The sequence below is a fragment of the Branchiostoma floridae genome, chromosome 9 (genome assembly GCF_000003815.2).
Source record: "Branchiostoma floridae strain S238N-H82 chromosome 9, Bfl_VNyyK, whole genome shotgun sequence".
NCBI classification, from domain to species: domain Eukaryota; kingdom Metazoa; phylum Chordata; class Leptocardii; order Amphioxiformes; family Branchiostomatidae; genus Branchiostoma; species Branchiostoma floridae.
This window is the reverse complement of record NC_049987.1, coordinates 24,788,369-24,801,810: the sequence shown is the minus strand read 5'-3', so window position 1 is coordinate 24,801,810 and position 13,442 is coordinate 24,788,369. Positions and strand designations below refer to the sequence as shown.

The 13,442-nt window shown below is 40.5% G+C and overlaps 1 protein-coding gene across 22 annotated transcripts in view; it reads right to left on the bottom strand.

Annotated features, from left to right (window-relative positions):
* Positions 1 to 13,442, bottom strand: part of LOC118422915 (dystrophin-like) — a 232,797-nt gene that overhangs the window by 148,755 nt on the left and 70,600 nt on the right. For all 22 annotated transcript variants that reach the window (XM_035830778.1, XM_035830765.1, XM_035830766.1 and 19 more), the window contains one exon: positions 285 to 457. In XM_035830778.1, the coding sequence (XP_035686671.1) occupies positions 285 to 457 (173 nt within the window). The remainder of the gene's footprint in view (positions 1 to 284; positions 458 to 13,442) is intronic.

The window sequence follows — 13,442 nt, the reverse complement described above, 5'->3', positions numbered from 1 at the left end:
AACCTTTTTCCATGTAATATTTGCTTGTCTTTGAATAACAAGCCAGTGCAAAAGTTCTAACAGTATGATCCATAATTATAAAAACTTCCCGTTTGCTTTATGATGCGAAGAAGCAAAACTTGGACTTGAAGTTAGAAACAGAAATACTGTTACATTACAGAAAGACATACAAGAAAAATGCTCCAAGTAGATTGTCAATCACCCATTCCCTTTGGTTTTCATATTTTTTAAAAAGATTGTTATGAAATGTATAAAATATGTAATGTCAAAAAAGCATTTCTTACCTGTATCTGTCCACATAATCCTTGTTGACCTTGTCCCACTCGACCTTGAGATTAGACATGGCATTCTCGATATTCTTCCGTTCGGAGGGCGCCACCTGAGAGATGGCGGGCCCCTTGCGCTCGTGGGCCGACCGCACCTGTGGCTCCAACGTGTCTAGCTGCTCCTTTATGGCCTGTAGAGCGAGAGATCACATTCATGGATAAGCATCGCTTTAATACTTCGAGGCTTTAATGTCTTAGCATATCAAACCACCCAGAAAGGGCAAGTGCACATTGACATCTTAACACAACCTACAAAAAGGCGAAGGTACACATACTTCTGTCATTTACTTTCGACACTTTAAGACTCTGAGGCTTTCAAGTCTCAGCATATCTGACCACCTAGAAAGGGCAAGTGCACATCGATAACTTTACACCACCAACGAAAATCCGAAAATACACATACTTTTGTCATTTTGTCACACTTTAATACTTCAAGGCTTCAACGTCTCAGCGTATCAAACCAAACTAAAAGGGTTAATGCATCAACGACTTTACACAACAACCTACAAAAAGGCGAAGGTACACATACTTCAGTCATTTCCTTACGACACTTTAATACTTCAAGGCTTCAACGTCTCAGCGTATCAAACCAAACTAAAAGGGTTAATGCATCAACGACTTTACACAACCTACAAAAAGCCAAAGATACATGATATTGTACTTCTGTCATTTTCTGTTACGACACTTTAATACTCCGAGGCTTTAATGTTTCAGCATATCATACCACCCAGAAAGGGCAAATGCTCATCGCTAACTTCAAATTAATGACCTACAAAAAGCCAGAGTTACATGACGTTGTACTTCTATCATTTCCTTGTAACACGTTAATACTCCAAGGCTTTATGTCTCAGCATATCAAAACACCCTGAAAGGGCAAATGCCATCAACAACTTAACACATCATCAACTTTTGCGCAGCTTAAAAGTGTAACACCGGAGGTACATGTACTTTAGTCATTTCTTTACTTCAAGGCATCAAAGAGTCTCAGTGTATCAAATGCCCTACAAAGAAGCAAAATCACTTTTGTACAACCTTCAAGTGTATCATGTACTCATGACCTTTTCGAAACTTTCAGCTATACATTTGCAGTAAGAAGCTCTACGAAAAGCCTGGCAAGTTTAACCTCTGTACAGTTAGGTCACATACTATATCAGAAATAGCTCCTATGCACACACTTCGAGTAATAAGTACATCATTCTACAAAGGTTATGTGTCACAAATATTGTAGTACCACGCAATAGATATTTTCATCGGCTTAAACAGAACACAGGCACAAAGCTATCACATCATCTACCAATGTGATAGGCATAATGCCATGGTTTCCTTGGTAAGCCTTGAAGCATATCAGACTTTATTAAGGATTACCCAAAATAGTATTCTTCCCCTGCTCTTAAAACTTCTTGATCTGTCAATGTTAGTTTTGCTTTGTGCATCTAGTTACAGAGCTAGAGGATAGTTTTGATGGTTGTACAGTCATTTTGCTGTTACAAAAGGTAAAAAATGTAAAGGTAGTCAAAAAAGCCTATTTGAGGCCATAGGGCTGTACTGTGTCTCAGGAATGGTTTTGGGGAAGTGTAGCCCCTGCACCCCCACCCCACCCCCACAGCATTTTACCTCCCCAACTGAAGTCAGGTACCCATTCTTACACCTGGGTGGAGTGAGGAAAGTTGTGTTAAGTGCCTTTCCCAAGGGCATGACATCGGTGGTATGTCAGGGGATATAACCCAGGACCTCTGGGTTCTGGGTCAAACACCCTGACCACTATGCCAACACAACTTCTGCTGTAATGATTGTAAACGCGGTGCATGATCGAGCCAACAGCAACGTGCGTCTGCCCTAAACCAGGAGCCATACAGAGGTCAAGACAGGCGGAAGGCAAAAGGTGCCCTAACTCTGTAATAAAGCTATTTCTCCTGCACCTTTGGAAAACTTGCCGCAGATTATAATCCATTTAAGACCGCTAAGATCGCCTTAAGTTTTCCACCAGGGTTATGTATGAACCATTTCTGGGCGACTTTGCTGCTCCGGTGTCAAGACTCTAACCTACGAAGCAGGGGTGGAGGATGCAAACTGGTTTGGCAGAAATTCGAATGATCTACATTTTGTATGTGGGTAGAATCCATAGTTGAACTGTTTTGAGCTTTCTTCCAACACAAATTCGTGGTGAGCGTTTTCCTTTCGTTGGAACAAAGCACAAAACCATTCAACTACTAAGGTTTGGCTGAAAGCCAGATAAACAGATTTTTTCCCTCTGCCCAGTAAGACTTGATGTATAAAGATTGATGATCAGAAAAGTTGCCATTGATCATCAATGTACAACTGAGACCTGATTCGAAAGCTCAGTGGTACAGGAACACTTTGATGTGATCCATTCTATTTCTTCCTTTCAGCGCTTCCAAATTGCTTCCTATAAATTTGGCCCACTGCCAAACCTTGGAAATAGGTCACAGCAAGCATCTTGCCGATATTCTAACAGATGCGTAAAGGTTTTGAGATGGATCTTAGAGGTATGTGCGTCACCCTTACCCATTTATCAAGGTTCTTTAATGTTCTTATGTTGTCTCCAGTACATACGCCTGGCACCAACAAGTCTTCGTCTAGACTCTGGGTCTGAGCCCTTGATGGGGAAGGGTGGTGAATTCTGATTCTTCTCTTGCTGCCAAAAAATTTTTAAGGCTGAATGTTGCATCACAGTCATAATAAAGGGTTCAGACTAAGGATGCGCATAGTAAATTCCTCACAAGGCTTACATGGACTTGATTTACATACTACGTCTGTGGTTAAAGGCAAACTTGTTAGATAAAATTTGTTAGATATTTCCTAAAGTCCAACTACCTTGTATGTACAAGCTACCATGCATTGTACTAATTGTCCTGCAATAAAGTTCTGTCTAGAAATAAAGTAAACTCTTCCTACAAAATAGCTTACGTCTGCTTTAGCACAAATTTTCACATAGAATTTGGCCTTCTTTTCTCCACATCACACACTTTTTTTACCTATAATACACCCCCACATTCAACATCCTCCTAGACATCTTGTCCACAGCCAAAGGAAGACGAATGCCGCCCAGTGCAGGCATGGTGACCCATGACACCCGCGCCTCTCCCTTACCCTCCTCCCACTGACATCTAAAATCCACTGATCTATCTCACAGTTCAAGTGTGACTAGGGCTGTGTAACTTTTACTTCAACAAGAAGTTCAGGTACAGGTTCAGGTCCGGACCTGTACCTAAACTTGTGTACCTGTACCTGTACCTGTACCTATGCCTGTACCTAAAATTTGCTTAGGTACACAGTTCTAATTGTGACGGAGAGAAGACGGGAAAACGGCTTGTATCAGCTAAAGGCCTTGAAAAAAAATTTATGTTACGTGTTTCAGTCCTGAAAGAATTAGGGTCAGTAGGAAGGGATTATCTTTTTTTTTAAAATCTTTTAAGGCTGGACAAAACTCTAGTATGACATGTTATAGTATAGTCGACTGAAAGTAGACTGAAATGCATGAGGACACTGAGTGTCTTTCAATGTCAAAATTAGATAGGACAAGCTGTGTTTTTATAAGATAAAATAAAACATTCTAACTGGAAGCTATGTTAGTACACTGCCCATCAAAAAAGTCTAGGGATGACAGGATTTTCTAGGGTAGGTAGGGAAACAGGAAACGCAGCATTTTTTTCCTAGGCCTCACTCAAGTCTTATAGCACAGCTCCAAGGGGAGACTGGAACAGTGGAGACAACGCGAGGAAACGCGCCGAACCACATGCCGGAACGGTTAAGTAAATGTGAGTCAGATAGCCTGGGTAGCTATGTTCTTCCTCAAGGGTGGTCATACATTGTAAGTCAGAAAAAATGTGATTAGCTTGGCAAATAACTGTACAGTAACTTTTGCTTCTGTTATTGTTATGCACCTAATAGTCTAGCTAAACATAGGGCAGCAAGTTTTCTTGCTGTTTCTGTAGCAGGGTATATTTTCTTCCTTTGTTGTTGTTGTGGTTCACCTTATAGTGTCTAGTGGCACATAGAAGGGGGAGGAGTAAGTTTTCTTGCTATTTAGCAAGTTTCCTTGCTGTTTCTATAGCAGGGTACATTTTACATTATAAGCCCTTCCCCTTAACATGCTTGAGGCACCTAATGGTACAGTTGAGTAAATGTTAAATAGAGTTGGCAACAACATCTTTCATCAGGTGGTCAAAGGTAAGAAGAAAAATGGACAACTTTTACTTCTAAGGTACGCCAAGAGTTGCCAGAGAAAAAAGTTTTGAGTGTACAAATCAACATGCTATGTACAGGGTCTCTCCTGTAACCGCAAGATGTTAATCTCAAAGCTACTCTGTGTATACATACAGGAAATATCTCAAGCAAAGGCGCCTGGCAGTTGTAATCTTCACCCACACATCACCTTCCCCATTTCTCACGGTTATCATACAAACACAGGTGCTGCGCTAGGGCTTGCAGCAAGACTGGCGTTAAAAAAACACCCATTTTGAACTTCCAAAAGGAGGAAAAAACTCTGGCAAGAGTCGAAATGTCCCCTATCCGTATCCCCGAGGCATTTTCCGTCGCGACTGACAGAAGTAATGAGAGCCGGAGGGAATATTTCGCCTGATTTACGGCGAGAGCAGCGCGTTTCGATGCTGATAGGTGCAGGCACGCGTTCGTCTTACCCAAAAGACAACGTTAGCTGTCCGACTGTCCCACAACTCACGGATGGGGAAAAGCCGGGAGGGACTTTGTAGGGATGTGGATTTATCTCGCTGTCCTCGCAGAGGCTGCACTGAGAGCCAAATTGACGACAAAACGGACAGAAAACTAATTATAACGTACAAACATGGTACTTTTCGGCGGCCGCTGGGCAGTCGTAATGAGGTTTTAGGTCACCAACTGTAATGTCCTCATCTCCGGGGAGCCAAGATGGCCATTACGGGACCAAGAAAATGGGCTTTCTTGCCTTTCAGGCTTAGAGAGGCTGTTATAACTGGCTCTGCATATAGAATGAAGAAAACTTCTTCTTTTTTTGGTAAGTTTCAAGAAATGGGCTTTCATGCCTTTCAGGCTTATAGAGGATGTTATACTTAAAGCTGGTTCTGCACATAGAATGAATAAAACTTTTTCTTTTGCAAAATGAGCAAGTATATGGGGTGTGAATTGAAAGAAACATCGGAAAACTGATACCAATAGAAGGATACCAAATTACATAGATTTCACAGATGTGAAAGAATAAATTAGATGATCGATTGTTCTGCACAACGTGCATGAATTCTGTGTTTAGTCATTTGCTTTTAACTTTCCTGGCCACTTACATTTCATAATGTATGCAATTTATTTTTGCCAAACTTTTTCTTAGTCGCACTCTTGTATCAATCAATTTTGGGGTTCCAAGACGAATCATCCATATACTGTAATCGATGAATCATCGCCTTGTAGACGTATTAAGTTTTCTCATGTGACACAAAAACGAAAGATTCATTGGTAACAAGGGTATGCCCCATACCTCACCATTAAAAGTTTGACTTCAAGTCGTATATTACAAATTCACACAAAACCCATGATAATTAAAACCTTGGAAGATGTCATCCGTAAAATTTACTTGTTGTTGCCATATGAAGAAGAATTAGACACAGACGAGGAGAGAATCCCAGCTGGAGAAAAGATCATTATACTGAGATAATTGGACACTTGTTCCCAGGGAAATTACACACTTCACACTCTTAGGCCTAGGAAAAAAAATGTTGTGTTTCCTGTTTCAGTCCTGAAAAAATTAGGGTTGGTAGGTAGGGGATATCTTTTTTTTTTGTAATTTTTTTTAGGCTAGCCAAAAATCTAGTGATACATATTACAATACAGTTGAACAAAGGAAACTGTAATGTATGAGGACACTTGTCTTTCAATGTCTAACTTTGATTTTGTGCACAATAGATACATTAATCCTTCATTAGATAGGACAAGCAGACTGTTTTTACTTCAATAGGAAGCAGGCTGAATAAAAATTCTAACTGGAAGCTATGTGACTCCACTGCCCACCCAAAAAAAAGTCTAGGGTCGGCAGGCTTTTCTAGGGAAGGTAGGGAAACAGGAAACACAACATTTTTTTCCCTAGGCCTTAGGGTATTGATCATTGAGCATTTAAGGACTGGGCTTAAACCACGGCTGTCCCCAGCTTTATTTCTTGCATTGTTTGGGAGCTCATGTTTTTAATTTTCGTTGTTAAATTCTTTTTAGGAGGTTTAGGACTCCTGACAAAGGTCGACGGATGTGCGACCGAAAGTTGAGGTGAGCAATTTGTCGAGTTGAAAGACAGCTAAAAACTTCAATATAAAGTTTGGGACTGATGTGTCCGACCCAAGAAGCACATTTCCATCCTAGGACAGAGGGACCGGTCTTGCAGATGGCCTTGCACTACACATTTAATATAAAATGAGTTAACGTTTCAGGGCACCAACTCAAGTCAATGGCTTGGTAATTGACAGCAAAACTGCTGATTTTGCACACAAAAAAATCATCAGTTAATTGTTGTAAGAAATCTTGTTTTACATGTACATTTCATTGCCAAACTGCTTTTATCTGATTAGAAAAAAATTGTTAAGATGGGCTCTAATGATTGACTTTGTTCCCATGCATATGTGGCTTTTGAATAAGGTTTTTATGCCTTTCTGCTGTTTAGCTTTAACTCCTGACTGCACAGCACAGCTGACTTAATCAGGCAGAAATCCCAAGGGACACGTAAAAGGTGCTTAAGCCTTATCTTTAAACCATAAAGCTTTCAGAGATCTCCAACCAACCATTCAGGAAAGCTGCATGTGTATGTAATGCCTCACCCTTTGCACTTACATGGTAAAATGAAGGAAGGAAGGAAGGAAGGAAGGAATGAAAGAATGAAGGAAAAATGATTGCTAGGAGGCAGCCATGATGTTTCTGCATTCCTTACAAGCTACATTTTCCTCCTAACTCAAAAGAAATGTTACAATTAATAGGATACTTTTTTTTAAAAACCACCGCAAACATCTTTCCATGGCAGTAAGAGACAACAGTGCACGGTGCAACCACGAACTTAAAACCACCGCGAAAAGTCCTTTTTCTCGCTACTGCAAAATAAAATCCCCGCAAACTTAAATGCATTTACAGTGCAGATAGGAGATAAGAACACATTGTTTCCATTGTATTCACATCCACAGACTTTAACAGCATTAGATTTAAGGTGTTTATGAAATAACGGTGATAAACATTCCCATCTAGAAATGAAAATAACCTTAATGCAAGTATAAGTGGAATGAGGAAGCAGGGATTGAAAATAACTTTAAGACCCTTTCCCACTATTCTTATTCCTCAACAAATTCACTTAGTCACTGTGACAGCATTTGTACAGGGAAAATCAAATGTAAACGGGTAGTGAGATAACAAGCTATTTTCTGAATCAAGCACAGCATCAAAATGACTATCATTCTGATCCCAACACAAAAAAATACTTTTTTTGCAAAACAGCATTTTTACGGAAAAAGGAAATTTGTAGCAAAGCCCTCCCGGGATTAAACAAGTTTTCCTTGTCCAGATTCAGTTATACACAGATCTAGAGAGGGGACTGAAATGACTCTATTATTTTTATACCACAACAAATTTGCTGCCTTAGCAGCATTTATTCATAGAAAAGAAATAAGTTGTAGCACTGTAGTAGGATAATGAAGTTTTTTGCCTTTAGACTTAGTTACACGCAGACACGGGACAGAAATGAGACCAAACTTTCTTAGTTATTCCAGAGACGAATGCAGCGCCGTGGGTGCATGTCCGTTAATACGGGTTCCATCTTAGCAGTAAATTACATCATTATTTCTGGCCGGCACCCGAGGGATGCCGCGAATATCGAGAGGTGCTCCCCGCATTCTGCTTAAGACTCAATTTTCCGAGGCAACCAAGTCGTAAATAGGCGACACCTCTCCGAACCCCCCCTTGGAATCCCGCGCACGTGCCCCGATTCCCGATCCAATCCTATCAGCGGCTCATACGTTGCATCGCGGGGCTAAAACTAGATTCGGCGTATCATTGGTTCCTGCTGTCATAATCCGCGGATTACGCCAGAAAATCCCTGCATGTTGTTTTTGAGATTTGTCTTGCGGCGAGCTCGGATAATTGGATTTCACTTTATATATAGCAGGTTTCCTCTGCAAGATATGTTTTGCATACTTAATGCTTCGTTGTTTGTTTGAAACTTTGTTTATTCATGACCAACAGAAACAAATTTGGACTAGAATAGATATAGAATAATGAGTTAGAATATCGATTTGGATTTGTGACTTAGGTTTGATATTTACAACAGTTTCATATATTTGAGTAACTTGAATTACTTTTGTTATGATTTAGTGTGTTTACTTTTAATTGGCTCTTAATAGAGCATATGCATGCTAATCAAGACTTAATTGTGATTTACTTGAGTACCTTTACTTTCATATCATTGTTATTTATTTGTTTGTTTGTTTATTTTGTCTTTTGTATTCCATGCTGGGCTCACATGAAAATCAGTCACAAGACTGAAGGTACGATCCCACTGTCTCTAAATAAATGAGCTTGAATTGGCCTGCAGACCGCTCGTCTAACAAAGTGAGAATACAGTCCTAAACAGGTATTTTTGTAAATGGTACAAATCCTGAGCATTCAGCAGTTTTCCTGGTGCTGTATGAACAGACTTCCTGTTGGGACAACCTAACAGACGACCAAACACAATAGCCAGGTCGTCCTTATGAAGATATGGTCATCACCTGAACAAGTTTGACTGTACAAATGTACTGTAAATGCATTTAAGTTCGCGGGGATTTAATTTCGCGGTAGAGGGAAAATCGACTTTTCGCAGTGGTTTTAATTTCGCGGTAGCACCATGTACTGTAGTCTCTTACTGCTATGGAAAAATGTTCGCAGTGGTTTTAATTTCGCATTGAAGTGTCCACCACGAAAACCGCGAACATTAATCCACCGCGAACATTTTTGCATTTACAGTATTCCGCCAGAGGGGAGAGGCATTTATGGCCCACTCGCCACAGGTCAGCATGCTGGGCCCCAAATTTGATTCACCTGCGAATAATTGGAAACTGAAAACGGCTATTTGTCAATAATACCTGACGGGGAGCTTGACACCTCCGGCCACTGGAAAATTGGACAAGTGGCCGTTATCTCGGATGCCGGGGTGTCAAAACTTACTCCTCACAACTTTTTGCAACTGTACACTTTCAGAACAGGATGGTCTTCCAATGGTTTTGCGGCCACTATTGGTCGGGAACTATGTAAATTCAGAGGACAGCTTGAGATTAAAAAGATTAGAGCATTGCAGATAACTCTCTCACTCACTCAATTATTTTCCCCCATTATTTTCCCCATTCCCCCAAAGTATTAAGAATAATGTCTGTATTGACCAACTGTATTCAGTGACAATTTTAGGTCCCTTAATTGACAGTTTGTCTTTTTTCACCTTTACTGCAACTTTGTATTTTTTCTTGTGCCAGGTCTTAACAGATTTCTTGTTTAATTCAAAATCTGTGAAATCAAATAAATAAAAAAAATTAACAAAGGTTTGACTGTATTTCCAAGGTACTACCATTATACTTTGACTACTGGAGGTATAACTAAGAAGAGAAATTCTTTTACTTCACTTCCCCATTTTCTTTGGAAAAAAACAAAACAATTATAGGAGAGTTCTTCCTCCAATAAACTGATATAGTAGTAGTAGGTAGTAGGCATCCTTCCATAAATGGATATGCAGTTATCAATTCCCACAAGTTTTTCACCATACGCAAACTGAACACGCCATACGGAACATCCGACAAATCAAAATACATCACAAGACGAGACAGAATTCAACACAGCGCTTTGAAGTGTTTCATTCTGCGCGGATCAATGCTTGACCCCAGGTCCCCCCTGGTAACTCTGACGGCCACTTCAATACCACAGATTTGGTATTGCCGGCAGGATGCATGGAAGGCATTTAATTTGGCCCTGTTTCAATTCCTTACAGGCTTTCCCACAGAATACCAAACAGATATCTGCTCAGAGAGGAACTTGCAACGTCCTATAAACCTGTATGTGTGACCACCTCTACATAAGGACCACCTGGCCATTGATATACAGTCAAACCTGTACGTGTGACCACCTCTACATAAGGACAACCTGGCCATTGATATTTATCATAAAACAATAACCAAAAACCTGTACTAGTGACCACCTCTACATAAGGACCACCTGGCCATTGATGTACAGTCCAAAATGTACTAAGTGACCACCTCTACATAAGGATCACCTAGCTATTGATGTACAGTCAAAAATATACCTGTACATGTGACCATCTCTACATAAGAACCACTGGCCATTGATATACAGCCAAGAACATAACTGTGACCTGAGCTCTACATAAGGACCACCTGGCCATTAATATTTATGATAAAACAATAACCAAAAACCTGTACCTGTGGCCACCTATACATAAGGAACACCTGGCCATTGATATATAGTCAAACCTGTACCTGTGACCACCTCTACATAAGGACCACTTGGCCATTGATGTACAGTCAAAAACATAGTTTATCTGTAACCACCTCTACATAAGGATCACCTGGCCATTGATGTACAGTCAAAAACATACCTGAGAACATCTCTACATAAGGACCACCTGACCATTGATATACAGTCCAAAATGTACTAGTGACCACCTCTACACAAGGACCACCTGGCTTTTGAAGCAGATATTCTTTTTAAGTTAGATATCAAATCCCAGTGGCCTGATTTTTCCCTATCAGGTAGGTGAAACTAATGATAGAGGTGATAAAACTTAAAAGAAAGCCACCAAAATCTATGATTAACACATCACCCATTTCTGGAATTAATGCCTTGTGTTCTTGACTACTTGTGATTCAGTCTTACGAAACCGGAATGATGTCAGGTCAATGAATTCCTTGCTTCCGGGAATGTGGAATCATCATTCCGTGCGTCGTCTTCCACACAGCTTTGGACCGTAAATTGCCGCGCACATCAAAGGAATTTGAAATCTGGCTGACTGCATTTTCCCATATCCAGGGGCAACCCTTACAGAGAAGGGTGAGGGAGTAAATATAACCAAATCCTTCACACATCTGCAACAGGCAACACTATAAATCCGGAAAGGCACTCTGAATCTGAAAAACTTTTGTTTTATCAGATACTTTTAAATCACAGAATACCAATAGTAACTAAAGGGGAACATTGATTATTTAAATCATGTACAGTTGACCCAAATTCTATCTGAAGAATTCTGCAGAACTGACAAAATGTTAGCATATATAAAGTACATGTATGCTATCTAAAAACTACAATGTAACAGAAAAACTCAATAAATTTGTCCATTAATTTTTTAAGACGAGGGAAGAGACCTAAATGGAATATAGCAGAATTTTTCTACTCTTTACTTTTGTTATCTAACTGAACACATTTAGCATGAATATCTAATAATATTCATTGTTGTTATAATAATTATTATTACGACTTCTCTAATTATTCTATTGAGCCTTGTTTCCATCACCAAATTGGAGCCAAATTCATGAACTTGAAAACCAGTCACCAACCAATGTAGCTAAACCTGCCCAATTCCATGCTCACAATCCAATTATCGCATCCATTCCACTAGGAATTTCTGAATTCATATCCAATAAAGATCATTGTCATCATAATTCCTCTAATAATTTCACTGAATCTTGTTTCTATCACCAAATTGGAAAACCAGTCAGCAACCACCAAGGCTACATAGGCTGCCTACATGTACATTTGTAGTTAAATGCTCTAAATCCAATTACCTTATCCATTCCATCAGGGCAACAGCGTCTTCCTGCATTAATATCCAATAAGACTCATTGCCATTACAATTACTATAATTCCTCTAATAATTTCACTGAACCTTGCTTCTATCACCAAATTGGAAAACGAGTCAGCAACCACCAAGACTACACCTGCCTAGTTCCATGCCCCCAGTCCAATTATCTAATCCACCCCACCAGGGCAACTATCTTTCTGCATTGATAAAGATCATTGTCATTATGATTTCTATTCCTCTAATAATTTCACTGAACCTTGTTTCTATCACAAAATAAATTGAAAAACCAGTCAGCAACCAAGACTACACCTGCCAAGTTCCATGCCCACAGTCCAATTATGTCACCCATCCACCAGGGCTACAGAATCTTTCTGCATGACTTCAGATCCACCTATGCGAAGGTCATTATCGCTCCCCGGGCAATGCTTATCCCCTTCTAACTGCCAGGAAAATGCACTTCGGTCCAAAAACGAGTCTTTCTTATCACCTCTCATCTGTCAATGGAAAGCATTGATTCCCAACGTTTGTGTGTCATTCAGTCTATACAGACACGTTTAGTTACTGTTTATTCAAAAAACTGTTCATCTTTACAGGCATCACTTGTAACTGTGAGGAAAATGCACTCCAGTAGAAAAACAAGTCTTTCTTGTCCCGAATCATCTGGAAACGCTAGGTAATGAATCCCCGCTTTCCGTTACATTTGCTGTGCTCTGATGTGCTCAATGCGTCTCTCGCGCAAGGCTCAATCCCTGACGAGTGGAAGCGAGCCGTCGTGGTTCCCATACCCAAATCCAAGCCTCCATCGGTCAACGAACTTCGCCCGATTTCACTGACCTCCATTCTTGGCAAGGTTGCTGAAAGTTTCGTCGCCGAATGGGCCGTCTCTGATATCTCTAATCAAGTCGACCCCCAACAATTCGGGTGTCTTAGAGGAAGGTCTACAACCCATTGCCTCCTGAACTTAACAGATGAACTTTTCAAGGCCACCGACGAGCCAAAGACGTTATGCTCCCTTGTGTCTACGGACTTCAGCAAGGCATTTGACCGGGTCAGTCATAATACAGCCATATGCCGTCTGATTGAGCTAGGCCTCCGTCCGTCGCTTGTGAGATGGATCTCTGAATTCCTGACAAACAGATCACAGGTCGTGCGGTATCACGGGGTTCTCTCTGCCAGCGCTACGGTCACCTGTGGCCTTCCTCAGGGAACCATTCTTGGACCGCTTATCTTTATTGCATATATTAATAGTGCGGCTAGCCATGCTTCGTCAAAGAGGTGGAAATTTGTCGATGACTTAAATC